The sequence below is a fragment of the Drosophila miranda genome, chromosome XL, assembly GCF_003369915.1.
Source record: "Drosophila miranda strain MSH22 chromosome XL, D.miranda_PacBio2.1, whole genome shotgun sequence".
NCBI lineage: Eukaryota > Metazoa > Arthropoda > Insecta > Diptera > Drosophilidae > Drosophila > Drosophila miranda.
Genome location: NC_046673.1, coordinates 9,096,345 through 9,110,017, shown reverse-complemented (window position 1 = coordinate 9,110,017; position 13,673 = coordinate 9,096,345). Strand labels below are relative to the sequence as shown.

The 13,673-nt window shown below is 43.7% G+C and overlaps 1 protein-coding gene across 8 annotated transcripts in view; it reads left to right on the top strand.

The window, feature by feature from the left end:
• The window catches only part of LOC108157372 (putative uncharacterized protein DDB_G0282133), a 36,109-nt gene that overhangs the window by 17,231 nt on the left and 5,205 nt on the right, over window positions 1–13,673 (top strand). For 7 of the 8 annotated variants that reach the window (XM_033391268.1, XM_033391287.1, XM_033391267.1 and 4 more), the window contains exon 2: window positions 6,315–6,728. In XM_033391268.1, coding sequence (XP_033247159.1) covers window positions 6,315–6,728 — 414 coding nt within the window. Of the gene's footprint in view, window positions 1–6,149; window positions 6,246–6,314; window positions 6,729–13,673 lie in introns of those variants that run through there. The other variant, XM_033391282.1, reaches the window with a different exon arrangement.

Here is a 13,673-nt window from a genome sequence, read left to right as displayed (position 1 = left end):
GTCTCTTTTGTTATGTATCTCGAATGCGTTATTTACTTATGTTTTTTACAAGTGCAATTGAGGTTACTTTCTATTTAAAAATTAAAGGAAAAAAAACAAGTACTACGTGCATGCAAATGGTGGAGAGGTTTGGGGCCAGCGACAGAGACAGAGACAGAGCCAAGGCCCGATCATCAGAGTGTGGCCATATTGTTGGCTTTTTCTCTCTGTCTCTCCGTTTCTTCTTCCACATCTTATCGATGGTACGTTTACGTGCTGCGGACTCCACTTTGTGGGCACTTTGCAGAACCATTCAGTACTTTGTTCTTAAGGAATCAGAATGCCAAGATCCAAGTGGGATCAATAAGGGTTGCTCTATCAGTTGGCACTGGAGGGTGTACCCTTCTACATCTTCGAACACATGTTCTAATCCACTATCTGATGGAGTGCTATCTGCTTACGAGCTTCTGTTTGCTTGTCTTTGGAGCACATGTTCATTTGTTTGGTCTGATACATGATATCTGATAGGATAGGAATGTCCTTCGATGGGTTCTTGTGATCTTGTGCCGTGTCGAGACCCTGGGACCTGCTGCAGTAATCCCTTGATGGTTCGCTGTGGCATGTTCTTGATCTGTTTTTGTTTTTGTCTTTCGCACACAGCTGGCGGCATGCATCAAAATTTGCCATCATTTCTCTAGCTGTCTTCTGTCTTCTGTTTTCTGTCCACTGGCCACTGCCCTTGTTGTTCCTCTCGAAGATCTCGAAGAGTACACGATTAGATGTTTTAGATGTTTACTGTCTGTGTATGCCCCGTTTCGTTTCGTTTCGCTTCGCTTCGTTTCTTTCTGTTTTGTGTTTCGTTTCTGTTTCGTTCTGTTTCTGTTGCTGTTTTCTTCTGGTTCTGCTTCTGTTTCAGTTTCTGTTCCGTTTAGGGATTGTGTTTTTATTTTGTATATTTTTGTGTGTCTGTTTTTATAAATGTGTTGTGTGTGGCCGCCGCCGCCGCCCCCATTTGTATTACTTTGATTACTTTCTTGGCTGCAGAGTCAAATAAATCATTGAGTTCTGCCACACTGCCACGCTGCCACACTGCTACACGCCACTTTTTGGCGTTCAAAAATAATACATACGAGTATGTATGCCCCCAGGGGGCATTCAAACCGACCATAATATATATCATATGTCGGCCATTATGTATTATAATAATAATAATAATAATTATCATAAATATTTTGTGTGTTTTTCTCATGAATGAAGAATGAAGGCGGCCAAAACAGAAAAGTATCTCCCACAAAAAACCAAAACAAAATCTGCCCCAAAAACAAAAAATAGCGAGAAACATTTTGTCAAAAAAGTAATTTCTTGGCAGAATAGAACATAAAAGCCGCACGAAATAAACCAAAACAAAATCCCGTATTTGTATCTGTATCTAAATATGTTTGAATCTGTATCTGTATTGGTTTCGAGTGGGCCGTGAAACGTCGCCTCGTCCGTGGAGCATCGCCAGCAATTGCAAATTGTGATAAAAGCAGAGAAAACACTCGCCGAAATATGGGTCATCCTCGATAGATAGAAATCTCTGCCTCTCTGGCTCTCGATTCAGAGTCCGATTCCGATCCACTTGTGCTCTGGCCCGTTACTTTGGCGGTGGAGTGGAGCACTAGAGCTGGAATAACGGCAGCCCCATGGCAGATCAACGGTAGATCTAAAGTGCAAAGAGAGAGAGAAACCATAGAGAAAAAGGAAGAAAGAAGCCGCTTCGGCAGTGTCGATTAATTGATTGATTTCCTATCGATCTACAAAAGAATCGTGTCCTTTGGGATGCGGAACACCCACGTTTCCAGTAGGAAGGCCAGAGCACTACTCTGATCCGAATTCTAGGGAATTCCCTTTTGAAGCTTTCGCTTGTGCGTCTCGAGTCGAGCATCAATGTGCCGGGCAGACAATTTCTATGCCTCTCGATCTAGATATTCATTAGAGATCCCACATCAGAGATTCCACAGCCATGGGAGATGATTATTAAATTGCATTCAGCACTTGGCCGCTTGGCCGCTTGTCCGTTTGGCCGCTGGTCCGCTCCGCTTGCAATTAAATTAAGTTGGAAAAATGAAAATATACATAAATATATTGAGAATGATTTGTTTTGACAAGTGTCTCAAGAATTCAGTGCTTACGATACTTGGAGGAGGAGTGTTGTCTTGTGGCATTCGAGTATTCTTCAGGTTCAGCTCTTCATCTGTACAGCTCTTGAGGTTTTCTTTTGGGCTGTCAGAAAAGTGTCAGAATCATAGAATTGTGACAGCAAGCACGCGGGACTCATTCTCATATCCCTCCAATTTAATTTCTGAAGAGAAACAAAACAAAATAAATACAACTAGAATTAGATGCGAACTGTTAGATGTATATGTATCTATGTATATCTCGTTTTTAGAGATGGAAATTTCGTTCGGGGAAATTAGTTGATTTGTGTTTGGTATTTGAGTAAACAGCGGATTCCATAATGTTTTCAATTAATAACAATTGCCGAATGCCAGCCATGGTCTCTCGGAACGATGTGTACGGGGAGATCTATGACGCAGATCTGACCTGATCCGATCCAATCCGATCTGATCTTCATTTGTATATTTGTTTTCCAAACTATAATTATGGATTTTTCACTAATTAGCTGATGGGCTTTCCACTTGGATTGAGTGATTTATTGGATTGAGAAGCAGGGAAGAATAGGTTCTGGACTCGATAGATTTTTAATAAAGAAAGAGCGGAAATACCTTGAGCTTATTTATGGACGGGTGGAGGAAACCTTCTTCCGTTTATAGATAACATACGGCTATGATAACGAATCCCATCGCCATGTGCCACCACCACTCGATGTCGTCATCGGAAGTGAGTTATTTATCGAACGATCCGACCCGATCCGACCCGATCCGACCCGACCCTACCACACCCGCCACAGACCAAAGCATGGTCGATCCCCCTTCCCTTTCATTTCGCTCTTTTTTGCCCATTCAGGCATAAAATACAACTAATTGTACCCGCAATAAACGTCACCAGATCACGCTCCATCGCCGGCGATCTACGAGTGTGCACATATGTGCTCTGCTCTGCCCACTACGGATATTGGTAGTAGTACTTCTCGAATTCGCGAAACCCCAATCCCCGAATAAAGAGCACGTCCCATGGGCAGGGGCTGGGTCTTCTTCCTGTATGACTCTGTGTGTCTTACATCAATCTAATGTACGTTTCACGGCATACGGAATACCGAATGCCACACAAAGTTCTAGATGCTTGTGCACGTAATTGGAATGCGAATTACTTAATTTTCTATGGATTTTCCATACACATCTTTTTTTTTTTTTGTTTTCGTTCTGTTTGATGCCCCGAAAAGCACAGACAATTATACAAGGCATTGAGGCCGCGTTAACATTTCCGGCTACACAGCACTCTGTCTACTACGATTACAATCCATCTGTTATCCCTCCGTCGCTCGCTCTAAGAGTTTCTTTTTTGGACTCTGAAAATAGAACACGTGTTTCCTTAGGCTCGCGCGATGAACTTCAAACCCCACAACACTCGAAGGGGGGAAAAGCAAACAAGTATTTCAGTTCGTTAGCACCCCGAGGTAACCCCAGAAACAGAAGGCATTAAACTCATTATGGAAACTTGTTTTAGTGGTGTGTTGTTGGGGATTGCGGATTGCGGATTGGGGAATGCGAATGGGAAATGCTCGAGCGACGTATGCGCACGGGCACGGGCACGGGCACGGGTCCACCACACAGCAGTCGGCAAAAATTTCCAACGAGATTTTGTACGTTTTCGGAAACTCCATCTGCCGCATGTGTCCCCACTCCTCTGTGTGTGTGCGTGTATCTGTATCTGTGGCAGACACGCATGCGCTGAATGCGCGCTGTCATTATCGGGGGCTGTTGCCATGCGCAAAGCCAGATGCCAGAGCATACCCTTTTTGCATTTTGTTTCCTTTGAAATTTCGGCACACATGTGGCTTTCGATGGGCAAGCAACCGAGGGGCACTGCTGCATGGTGCGCCACATGTAGCATATCTTCTGTATCTTCTGGCTTAAGGAGCTTATGAAATACGATCCTCGGTGCAGGAGAGGGCAGATGGCGATCGATCAAAGTGTATCTCGGGGTTCGTTCTTCTTCCACCCTAATGATCCGCTTCACTGGGGACTGCTCCACTCTTTCGTGCTGGTCTTCTTTCGAACGCTCTTTATGGCGCGGTAATTCTTGCCGTGCCGGGCCTCGTTTCCTTTTTGCTCCCTTTGCTCTTTGTTTTTTTTTTCCTGTCTCTCTCTTTTTTGTTCCCCTTTTAGCGGCTTTGTCGCGTTTCTGCTTTGTGAGAGCTTCTTCGTTGGAATTCATTCAACTTTGGCGCTCTGGTATTTTTGTAGTTTTTTTTGTTTCGATCCGTTTCGTGCCGTTTCTGTTGCTAACTTATGAATGATCCCAAAGATCCGATCCCCAATGATCACGATCATCACGCTGATGATGATGATGATGCAGTTGATGAGTTCTGTGGCCACAAATAGAATCACGCGCGCCTTTCATTTCCGTTGCAATTTTTGGCACCCTAAAGGGGAAAGTCATTCCTCTCTCCGCCCGCTCTCGCCCTCTGCCATCGCAAGAGGGGGGCACACGTGCCGCCCTGCACAGCGTTTTCAATGAACTTCCAAATACGGGAACGACTGGTTCTGGAACTCGCTGAGGAATAATCCAAGCAATTTCAATTTCAATTCCATTCATTAAAGCGCGGCTCTTAACGGTTCAATTCCATTTCCATTCCCATTCCCATTCTGGATGGACCTAGAGATTCAATGCCCGGCAGCATCGCCTCTCCATTCCACAATGTTCCTGGCGATTTCCATTTCCATTCCGATTCCAATTTCAATTCCATGCAGGCGCCGTCTTTTGCGAATTCTCGCCATTCAATGCACGACGGCGCCTCTCCATCTGCTCGTAAATCACACGCCCCAAAAGCCCCCACATAGCCGATCTAGAGTGGGCGTGTCATATCATTTGAATACTAATATATTTCGCATTTGCCAAAAAGGAATACAACAATTTCAAAGTGAGAACAACAAATTACACTCCACGCGAAATTCCAAAGAGTTCTCTTCGTGGCTCGGGTGGCGGTGGGGCGGCCTGGCGAGGGGCAGGGTTAGGGGCAGGGGTACGCACATGGACCCGGCGCGCTAGGCACGAACTGGTACCTGTTTTTCGTGGCTTTTATTTGTTTTATTTTGTCTTTAATTTATTATTTTGTTGTTGTTGTTGTTGTTTTTTTCTGCCACTCGTTTTCGTTCTCCCAAAACGAGAAATTGTCAAAATTCCCCACAAGATCTCCATTCACAGCCACAGCCATTCGGTGGTTTTCTATCGAAAGCCGTGAAAATTCGAACATCGAACTGCCCTTCATGGAAATTCGTGCATCGACGAAAACGTTTTAGGGGAAACCCCCTTGGAAAGGAGTCCTTTCCCTATACTCGTAAAAACAAACCCATATCTATACGATTTCTTGGAAGCAGCATGGATCATACGCCCGTGTTCGTATTATCAACACGTTATCGGGACAGTTCCAAGGTAGTACTACTAAAATTAGTGGAAATTCCGGGGAAATGGAATATAAACAGCATCTGAAGTTCAGGGTAAAGACTTTTGGTGAGGTTTGTCTAAGATATGGCCATAATCCAAAGAAGTACATACCCTCTAGAAGGTATTATCATATCTTATCTAAATAGGAAGCTAATAGGTGTGGTGTGGGGGGCTGGTGTGGACTGCTGGGGGCACGTGGTCATAGCCTGCCCTAGGCTCTACGGCGAAAAAGATAGCAACCAAATTCGAGTTCGAAAACGAATACGACTACGAATTCGCCGTATTCCGTATTCCACTTATCAGAGAATCGAGTCGAGTCGAGTCGATGATGATGATGATGATTCACTGTGTCGTCATCATCGCCATGGCGTCGTAGTAGTAGTCGTAAACGTGAATTGGTATGACTCTGGGTTTTTTTTTTCTTGGTCTTGGGCGTTGGTTGTTTTCTTCCCGCGTTTTGCTGGCTATCGTTCGTTTAGTTCGTTTTCAAATGCAAGTGCAGGCGGTTTGTGGTTTTCTACACGATCAGAGTCTCTCCTGCTAACTGGATAAAAATAAATAACATAGTATCTACTGTCATATCAGCGCCGCGTTTTCATGCACAATGCACGACCTCGGTTTCGCTGAGTTGTTGAAGTTTAAGTTGAAAGATTACTGTAGGTCAAACCGAAACCAAAACAAAAGAATCCTTAAGTAATCCAAAATTTCTTTCGCTTTTCTTTTAGATGAGAAGATGCAACAGCAGTGTAATCCAAACAATAACAATAGCAACAACAACAATTCCAATAATGGCCACACCACTGGCAACGCTGGTGGCAACAATTACAACAACGGATACAACAACAACGGCGGCAAACGCTGCCCTGGAAAGTATTCCAATAATAATTCCAACAACGGCAACATGTCTGGATACCAAAACAACAATAATAACAACAAAAATGGTTCCCGCAAGAATCGCTACAACAACAACAACCAGAATCAGAATCATACCCAAAAACAGCGTCACTTCTATGGCAATTCGCAAAAGCGAATCGATGGAGCAGGCGACGAGTTGGGTACCACTGGGAATGTGGAATCGCAGCCCAAATCCTGGCGCAATTACGGCGGACACCATCTGGTGAATTCTTCATGCATCGAAGGTGAGTAATTGTTGCAAAATACCGAAAATAGCGAGTACTTTTTTGGGAGGAATGAAACAAAAGATAGGCACAAATAGGGGAACACCCTTGTTCGCTTTCGACATATTCCCACAAATTCCCAGGGCAGGGCATTCTACAAAAAGTCTCGTGAAATATTGGTTGTAGATTTCAATATCGTCTGTGGAGAAGGCATTCCTTCGAGCGGAAAGAGCTCTACGGTTCTGTTTTGTGGAAGTCACTCCCACACTTGATTCTCAGTTGAACTGTTGGCCAGAGAAACCCAGACATAAACACAGACACTGAAGACGCTGATTCACTTCCATTTCCATGCCGATTACGAGTCGGCTTTTTGTTTTGTTTTTGGTTCATAAAATTCCAAGCAAATCGAGCGACCGGCATCTAAAAAATGAATCACACATACAAAACCAAAACCAAAAACAAAAACAACGTCAACGTCATCGATGGGAACGGGTATCGTATCGTCACTTGCTTCGCTAGTTGTACTTTTTGCCAGATTTGGACGTGGCTCTGATTGTATGTATGTTGTTGCATCTTTGGGTCAGAGGCAGGGGCAGAGCCAGTGGGTGATGGGGTGGGGGACTGGACGTTAATTAGGAAAATGCGTTTGATTGGAATGGCCTCCTTCCCACGAGACGCTCTGATGGCCGACCGACCGACCGCCGCACACACACACACAGAAATAAGTACTACGAGTACAGTCGCGTCGGGGGAATTATAGTGAGAGGTGATCCAGTAGATTGTCGAATGCGTACTCGTTTATTTGGGTCGACTATCTATCCATCCATCCATCCATCCACCTATCCATCTATCTATCTATACTTGCTATCCCCTGGGGAGGGTAAACCTCAGTATTCAATTGACTCTTGACCACAGCAGAGACACGGAGATGCCGTTGGCCTACAGAGAGAGGGAGAGAGAGTGCCTTTTCTATTTATACACTGTCTCGTTACCCGATCTACAGAATACACAGAAATTGCAAAGGTTCTTCTGCTCATAAATAGGAAAATTGCAGGAAATCTTCGCTTAAGCCTAATGAACCTCAGATCGAAACGAGGCGCGCTCAAGATAGCAGCAGCACTGATGGGGGCGGGGGGATCTCAATCTGACGGAACGTGTGTGTGTCTGCTGGGGGGATAGTATTCTCTCGTAAAAATACAACTAATTTCATTGGGAGACCCGGCCCCTTGCCGGCCGCTTGCTTTCGCTTTCGCTTTCGTTCGAAATTCCTCCCATTAAAAATCAATTCAAAATTCGGGCGAAAAAAGATTCAAACAACAAATAAAACAACAATAAAGCGGAATTAAATAAACAAACAAAAGCGTTTGGGCACAAGAAAGGAAAGGTAGAACAAGTCGCAAAAAGTAAAAAAAAAAAACCAACAAAAACGAAACCCAAAACATTTAAATGGAACTCAAATAATCAAAATAATCTATAATCTGTTCAGTTTCATAATTTCATAATTTATGCGGAAACATAAATATCATTCCTCTAATTTGCATTTCAACATAGGCGATTATCTGTGTGTGTGTGGTTTTTTGCACCTGATTGATTAGAGGGTTACGCATATGTATAGGTGGATATCCATATAACATCTTTTTGAGAAGAAGAATCAATGAAAAATCGCTTGCCACTCACTCAGCGCCAGGCATAGATCATACTCCTTTGTTCATCTATTCCTATCGATTGTTATCGATGACTAGATAACGTTCCCTTGAAGCTTGTCTTCTTTTGAACCAATCTGCCGCGATAACGGCCTAAAACCCCTCTCCATTCTATAGTTGTCGATGGCTTTCGTTTATTATTCTCCGATAAATCCGATAATCAATCTCGTCTTCATATCTATAACTATCGACTGTTATCGATAACTAATCAAGCGAAAATCGTTAGATAAGGTTAAGTTTAATATTTTCCGGCTTTGCCACGCTTATTACATGTTTTTTTTTTTTGGCACAAAGCGTGGAAAAAACTTTCCAGAATTGTTATCGTGCGTTTCCATATACATGCCTACATATGTATGTAAATATAGTAGATGTACATGTATATGTTTTTTATATATATTTATTGTATTATTGTCAGGGCGTGACGATGGGGCGGGTAGAAAGCTAAGACGCAATACACCTCTGCGTCGACTTTCGGAGGAGCAGCAGCTGATTAGCGCTTCTGCTTGTATTCTGTATCTGTGTGAGTGTTGGGTCTTAGATTCGATTCGATTCCATTCGATTCGATTTTATTTGCCAGTGTATCAGGTGTATTATTGGTTATTATTGGTGTACACTCTCTGGTACGTGCTCGTATAGTGCGGCAATCAGACGACGGGGGTTCGATTGGGTTCGTGTATTCTGGTCAAACGATGAACTACTGATAGTCGCAGATACCGGCAGGCAGCAGCACGACAAAGAATCGGGAGAATCGAGCACTTACATAACTGATCGTTTTGTCATTGATTAGCACTTGGCCGGAACCGAAACCGAAACCGAAACGGAGACCCAGCTCCTCCCAAGTATCGATCTGATCAGGAAATAAGAAATACTGAAAGTTGCACAACTTTTTGGGATGGAAATTTGCACTCGAGCGTTAAATAATTAGAGCTACTCGTACGTACGTATGTATCTTTGGCTTTGACAGAGGGGATTGGTTGATGGGAATCGTTAATCATCTCTGGGCACTTGAAACGTAAACGTAACCTCGAGCTCCACTTCCCCAAAGATCAGCGCCAGCAGACAGACAGGCAGACAGACAGACAGACATCAGATAGTACTATTCAGAAAGAGATGTAATAAAGCCAGCTAGCAGCCGTCTTATATGACCCACAAAGAGCCATTAGATAATTGTGTTGGCCAAGTAATGAGCGAAATGAACGCCTCCAAGTGGCGGAAAAATGTCTGTCTGTGGCACAGGCATGATGGCATTCGATGAATGCAACCGCCAGACGCATTTTTCACGCCCCGTTGAATTTCACACACTCGACTCGGCTTTAAGGCTCTCCATCGCCATCTGTGTAGATACATTGTAGCCGTATTCAATGTTCAATGCCTCCATCCTTCCCCCCATTGCAGGCGAGGGTGGGGTGTACTCGTAATTGGAATCCAAAGGAAACTTGAACTCATTTACGGTGGTGCCAACTAACGGTGGTGCCACAAACCACATGCCACATGCCACACGCACTCCATTGATCGTTGCAATCGTCACCAGAGCAAACGTACAGTGCGTTTCACGGATGTAAGAGCTGTCACCTCAATCAATATTTGCCATTTGGAACCTTTCTCCGTCTTAGGAAACGGACTTCATGTCTCGTACGTAGTTTTCCTCGATAAATAATCGATAAGTGCCTCGATTTTCGGTAATGTTCATTCAATTATTGATTTCAAAAAAACGAATATCGATTATCGATATTTTTAATTCGATAACTAATCGTTGGAGATCTTTAAATGTTTCATATTCATTCTAAATGGCATTCCATTGATATATGCTCGATTTCCTCCGATAAAAAATCGATTTATGTAACTTTAATCGATAAGTGACTCGATAATTTGGCTGTGTGTCAATATTTTTCGCCAAATGACTGTTCGACAGCTAACCTCCGTAATGATCATTACATTGATGGGATTTTTATCGATTACCAATGTTTTTAATTCGATAACTGCTCGTTGGAGATCTTTCAATGTGCCACAGCGATACGTTCGGTTTCCTTCGATAAATCGTACCTTACAACTGGTGGCATATCCAACGCTTTTGAACACTTTTGAAACGCACTGTAGACACATATTTCACATTCCTGCTCGCATTATTAACCCATTAAAAAGTGCTGCTGCCACAGACACAGACACATACGAATATGTAACAATAGTAAAAAAAAAAAGATTGCTCACACGTCAGTTATTGCTATTGTGATAGCAGCCCGTAATCATCAGCTTTAGCCTTAGCTTCAGCTTCAGATTCATGCTCATCATTATCATCAGCGTTCGCATTTCTTTAAAATACGTAGCTCTTTGGAATAGCTCCCCGACTCCGACTCCGACTCCGACCCCAGCTCCGACTCCGAATCTCTGTCTCGGCATCGCAGCCGCCGGCAATAGTCAAGGTTAACATGTTTGCCATTTAAGCAACGGGCGTTTACCCAATGTCTGCGATCTCTGCGTTGAGATGAGACCAAAGATCGCGTGTGATCTCGCTACCTACTACTCATACAACGGTCACCATCACAGTGACAATCGTCAGTTTTCTACACGATCTTCAGCGATCAATGATCAGATTAAGTTTCAGATATACACAGGAAAGTGCCTCAGTTTGAGGGATTCTAAGATCAAATTGTGTATCCTTTGTTTTCCATTTTTCCCATGGTCTTTATCTCAACCTTGACCTTTCATTACCTGTATTTACAGCACTTTAATTGTAAGATAAATATTGGTATAGTAACATACGATTGTTCTCCGAAATTAGAGCCCCAATAATAGCACAAAGTGCCATAAAGATTAATCAAATTTTCGGCTATTTCGTACGTCAAAATACTGTGATAAAAATTGAAGAATGATAAGGAAATTTAAGGACTTTAGGCCAATTCCAGACAGTTACAAAACCAGTCCAGTAGTCTACATATAGTATATATGTATATATATATGCAAATCTGTTGGATATTGTTAAAAGTTTTTCTTTTATGGCTCGTTATTATATCTGTTTTTGTGTTCGCTGGCTGGCTGTGACCTCAATGCAAAAAGAGACCCCTACTATATATACATATGTTGCGTATATATTATACAGACAGATAGTATATATTTGATTAATAAAACTCATATTAGTTTACATTAAAAGCAAGCCATAGTCGGACCATAGCCAGGGGCTGCCATATCTGCATATATCTATGGCTATGGCTATGGGCACACGGATCGAGGGGTAGCATACACGTTGTGTGTGTTGGGGGATCGGGATGGGATGTTTGTTGTGTTGTGACATACGTGAGCGTGTTATGTTCGCTCACAATTAACTATCGCGATGGATGTTTTACGAGTATTATCGTTATTGTTATTGTTATTTCTTTATTTTCTGTAGCTCTCAAAGCCAGCTTTTTTGGCCCAGAGCCTCATTAAAAATGCACAAGACCACAATTGCGAGTCGAGTGGACTCGTCGTACTTCGTAATTGCTGGGGCTGTGTGGCGCGGCTTTTGGGGGGTTTTGTGTGTCTTGTGTCTTGGCACAGGAAGCGCCGCATAAACCCACGAAGGTCAACTCAAAGCCGAATAAAAAATCCACTGGCACTGCCACTGCCACTGCCACTGCCCCCCAGGGATGCTTTTCGATTGGAGAGATAGGATAGGTAGCCGCCTACAATATGGGTCACCCTGTGACGTATGCCTTGTCGGAGGCGTCGGCGTATTAGGTAATCGATAAACAAATGAAATTGCGTCACTGCCAGGCGAATTCATTACCGAATAGAAAATGATAAAACTAATGCATAAATATAGACTTATCTTGACAGTTGACTGCCTGCGCGATAACTAATTAAATATATCAATATATCAATCCGTATACCAGAAAATTCCCCTCCTGGAATCTGCGTGTCCGTTACTCTCTCGCCCATGGGAAGGGGAAGGGGAAGGGGCAGGGGCCCAGTTCATCTGCTGCCAACCAAAATTTTGTAATTTGATTCGATTTTGTTTTATAATTTTGTGTCGGGATTGCCCCGTTTTGTGTGGATTGTAGCTTGGAGCTGATTAGATGTTAGACTTTCGACGATCCACTTCCACTTGACGACGACGACGACGACGACGACGACTCACAGACGCGTGCATACAGGTGTGTGGGGGGGAGACAATCACGACAGTTCCTCGAGCACTAGTCCGTGGCCGTTGGTAACTGGAGGAGGGACGAACTGGCCGACTGGCCATCTTATCGGTGCCCGGTAACCAAATTTCTTTTGGGCTGTCTAGACCCCAGACCCCCAAAACGCATGAGACGATCAACGAATGGAATTGGAATGAAAGCAATCCTTTTCACAACCGAAACACGAGTACTTGCATGAAGCATCTCATGAAGTACCATTAAAGCCATTCAAACATTGGCCGCATCACGAGTCTCGGGCGAGGGTACGGGTACATTGTTGTACCAGCATGTGTGCTCAAAGATTATCATTTAAGCTGCTGGCATGCGTTTGTCCCGCTTATTTGCCTAAGCAATCTTATCGGTAGACGTATGTATTTTTTAAGTGCTTTTTGGCCAGGTTTTTTTCGTGAGTTGTGTCCCTCCAAAGGTTAAGATCTGTCGCATGTGGAGAGATTACTCATGCGAAAGGAATATCCCCAACGACGATAGTGGGATATAACTAGAACTAGCACTAGAATAATGATCGTCTCCACTCTGGTGCGGTGGGGGGCATACATTTTCGCGTGCTTCATCGTGTTTATGTTTTAATCAGATGTACATATGTATGTACATACTTGATATTTATGTACATATTTGATATTTCAAGGCTGTTTGGAGAGTTTGGCGCGTGCGTTAAGCCGATGCGCACTCAAAGGCAGCGGCGATAAAGCGATGGTATAGGGCTTCAGCGCTCCACCACTCCGCCATCACCATAAAAGTGTCAAATTTTGTTGAAGCTTTCGGAAGCTCTCGGCGGCAGATAATTGTTGGCTTGTGGGCCAGATGGCCGGACCATTCGGGCCGGGCCGGGCCTGTCCCAAAGAGGTTGTTGGCCACGCCCTATCTAATCGGCAGCCACGCACACAGCACTCCAAATACATACGTGATGAACATACACATGTACTCGCATGTAAACCATATATCGAGCCATTCAATTCGACTCGATACGATATCATTTCTCCCAGAAGCAAACGATGACGATGATTCGATGAGATTCTGTGTGCAGCTCACGTCTGGGTGCTTAGCGTGCTCCGGGGCAGCGTCCTTCGGGTCGGCCGAAGTCAACA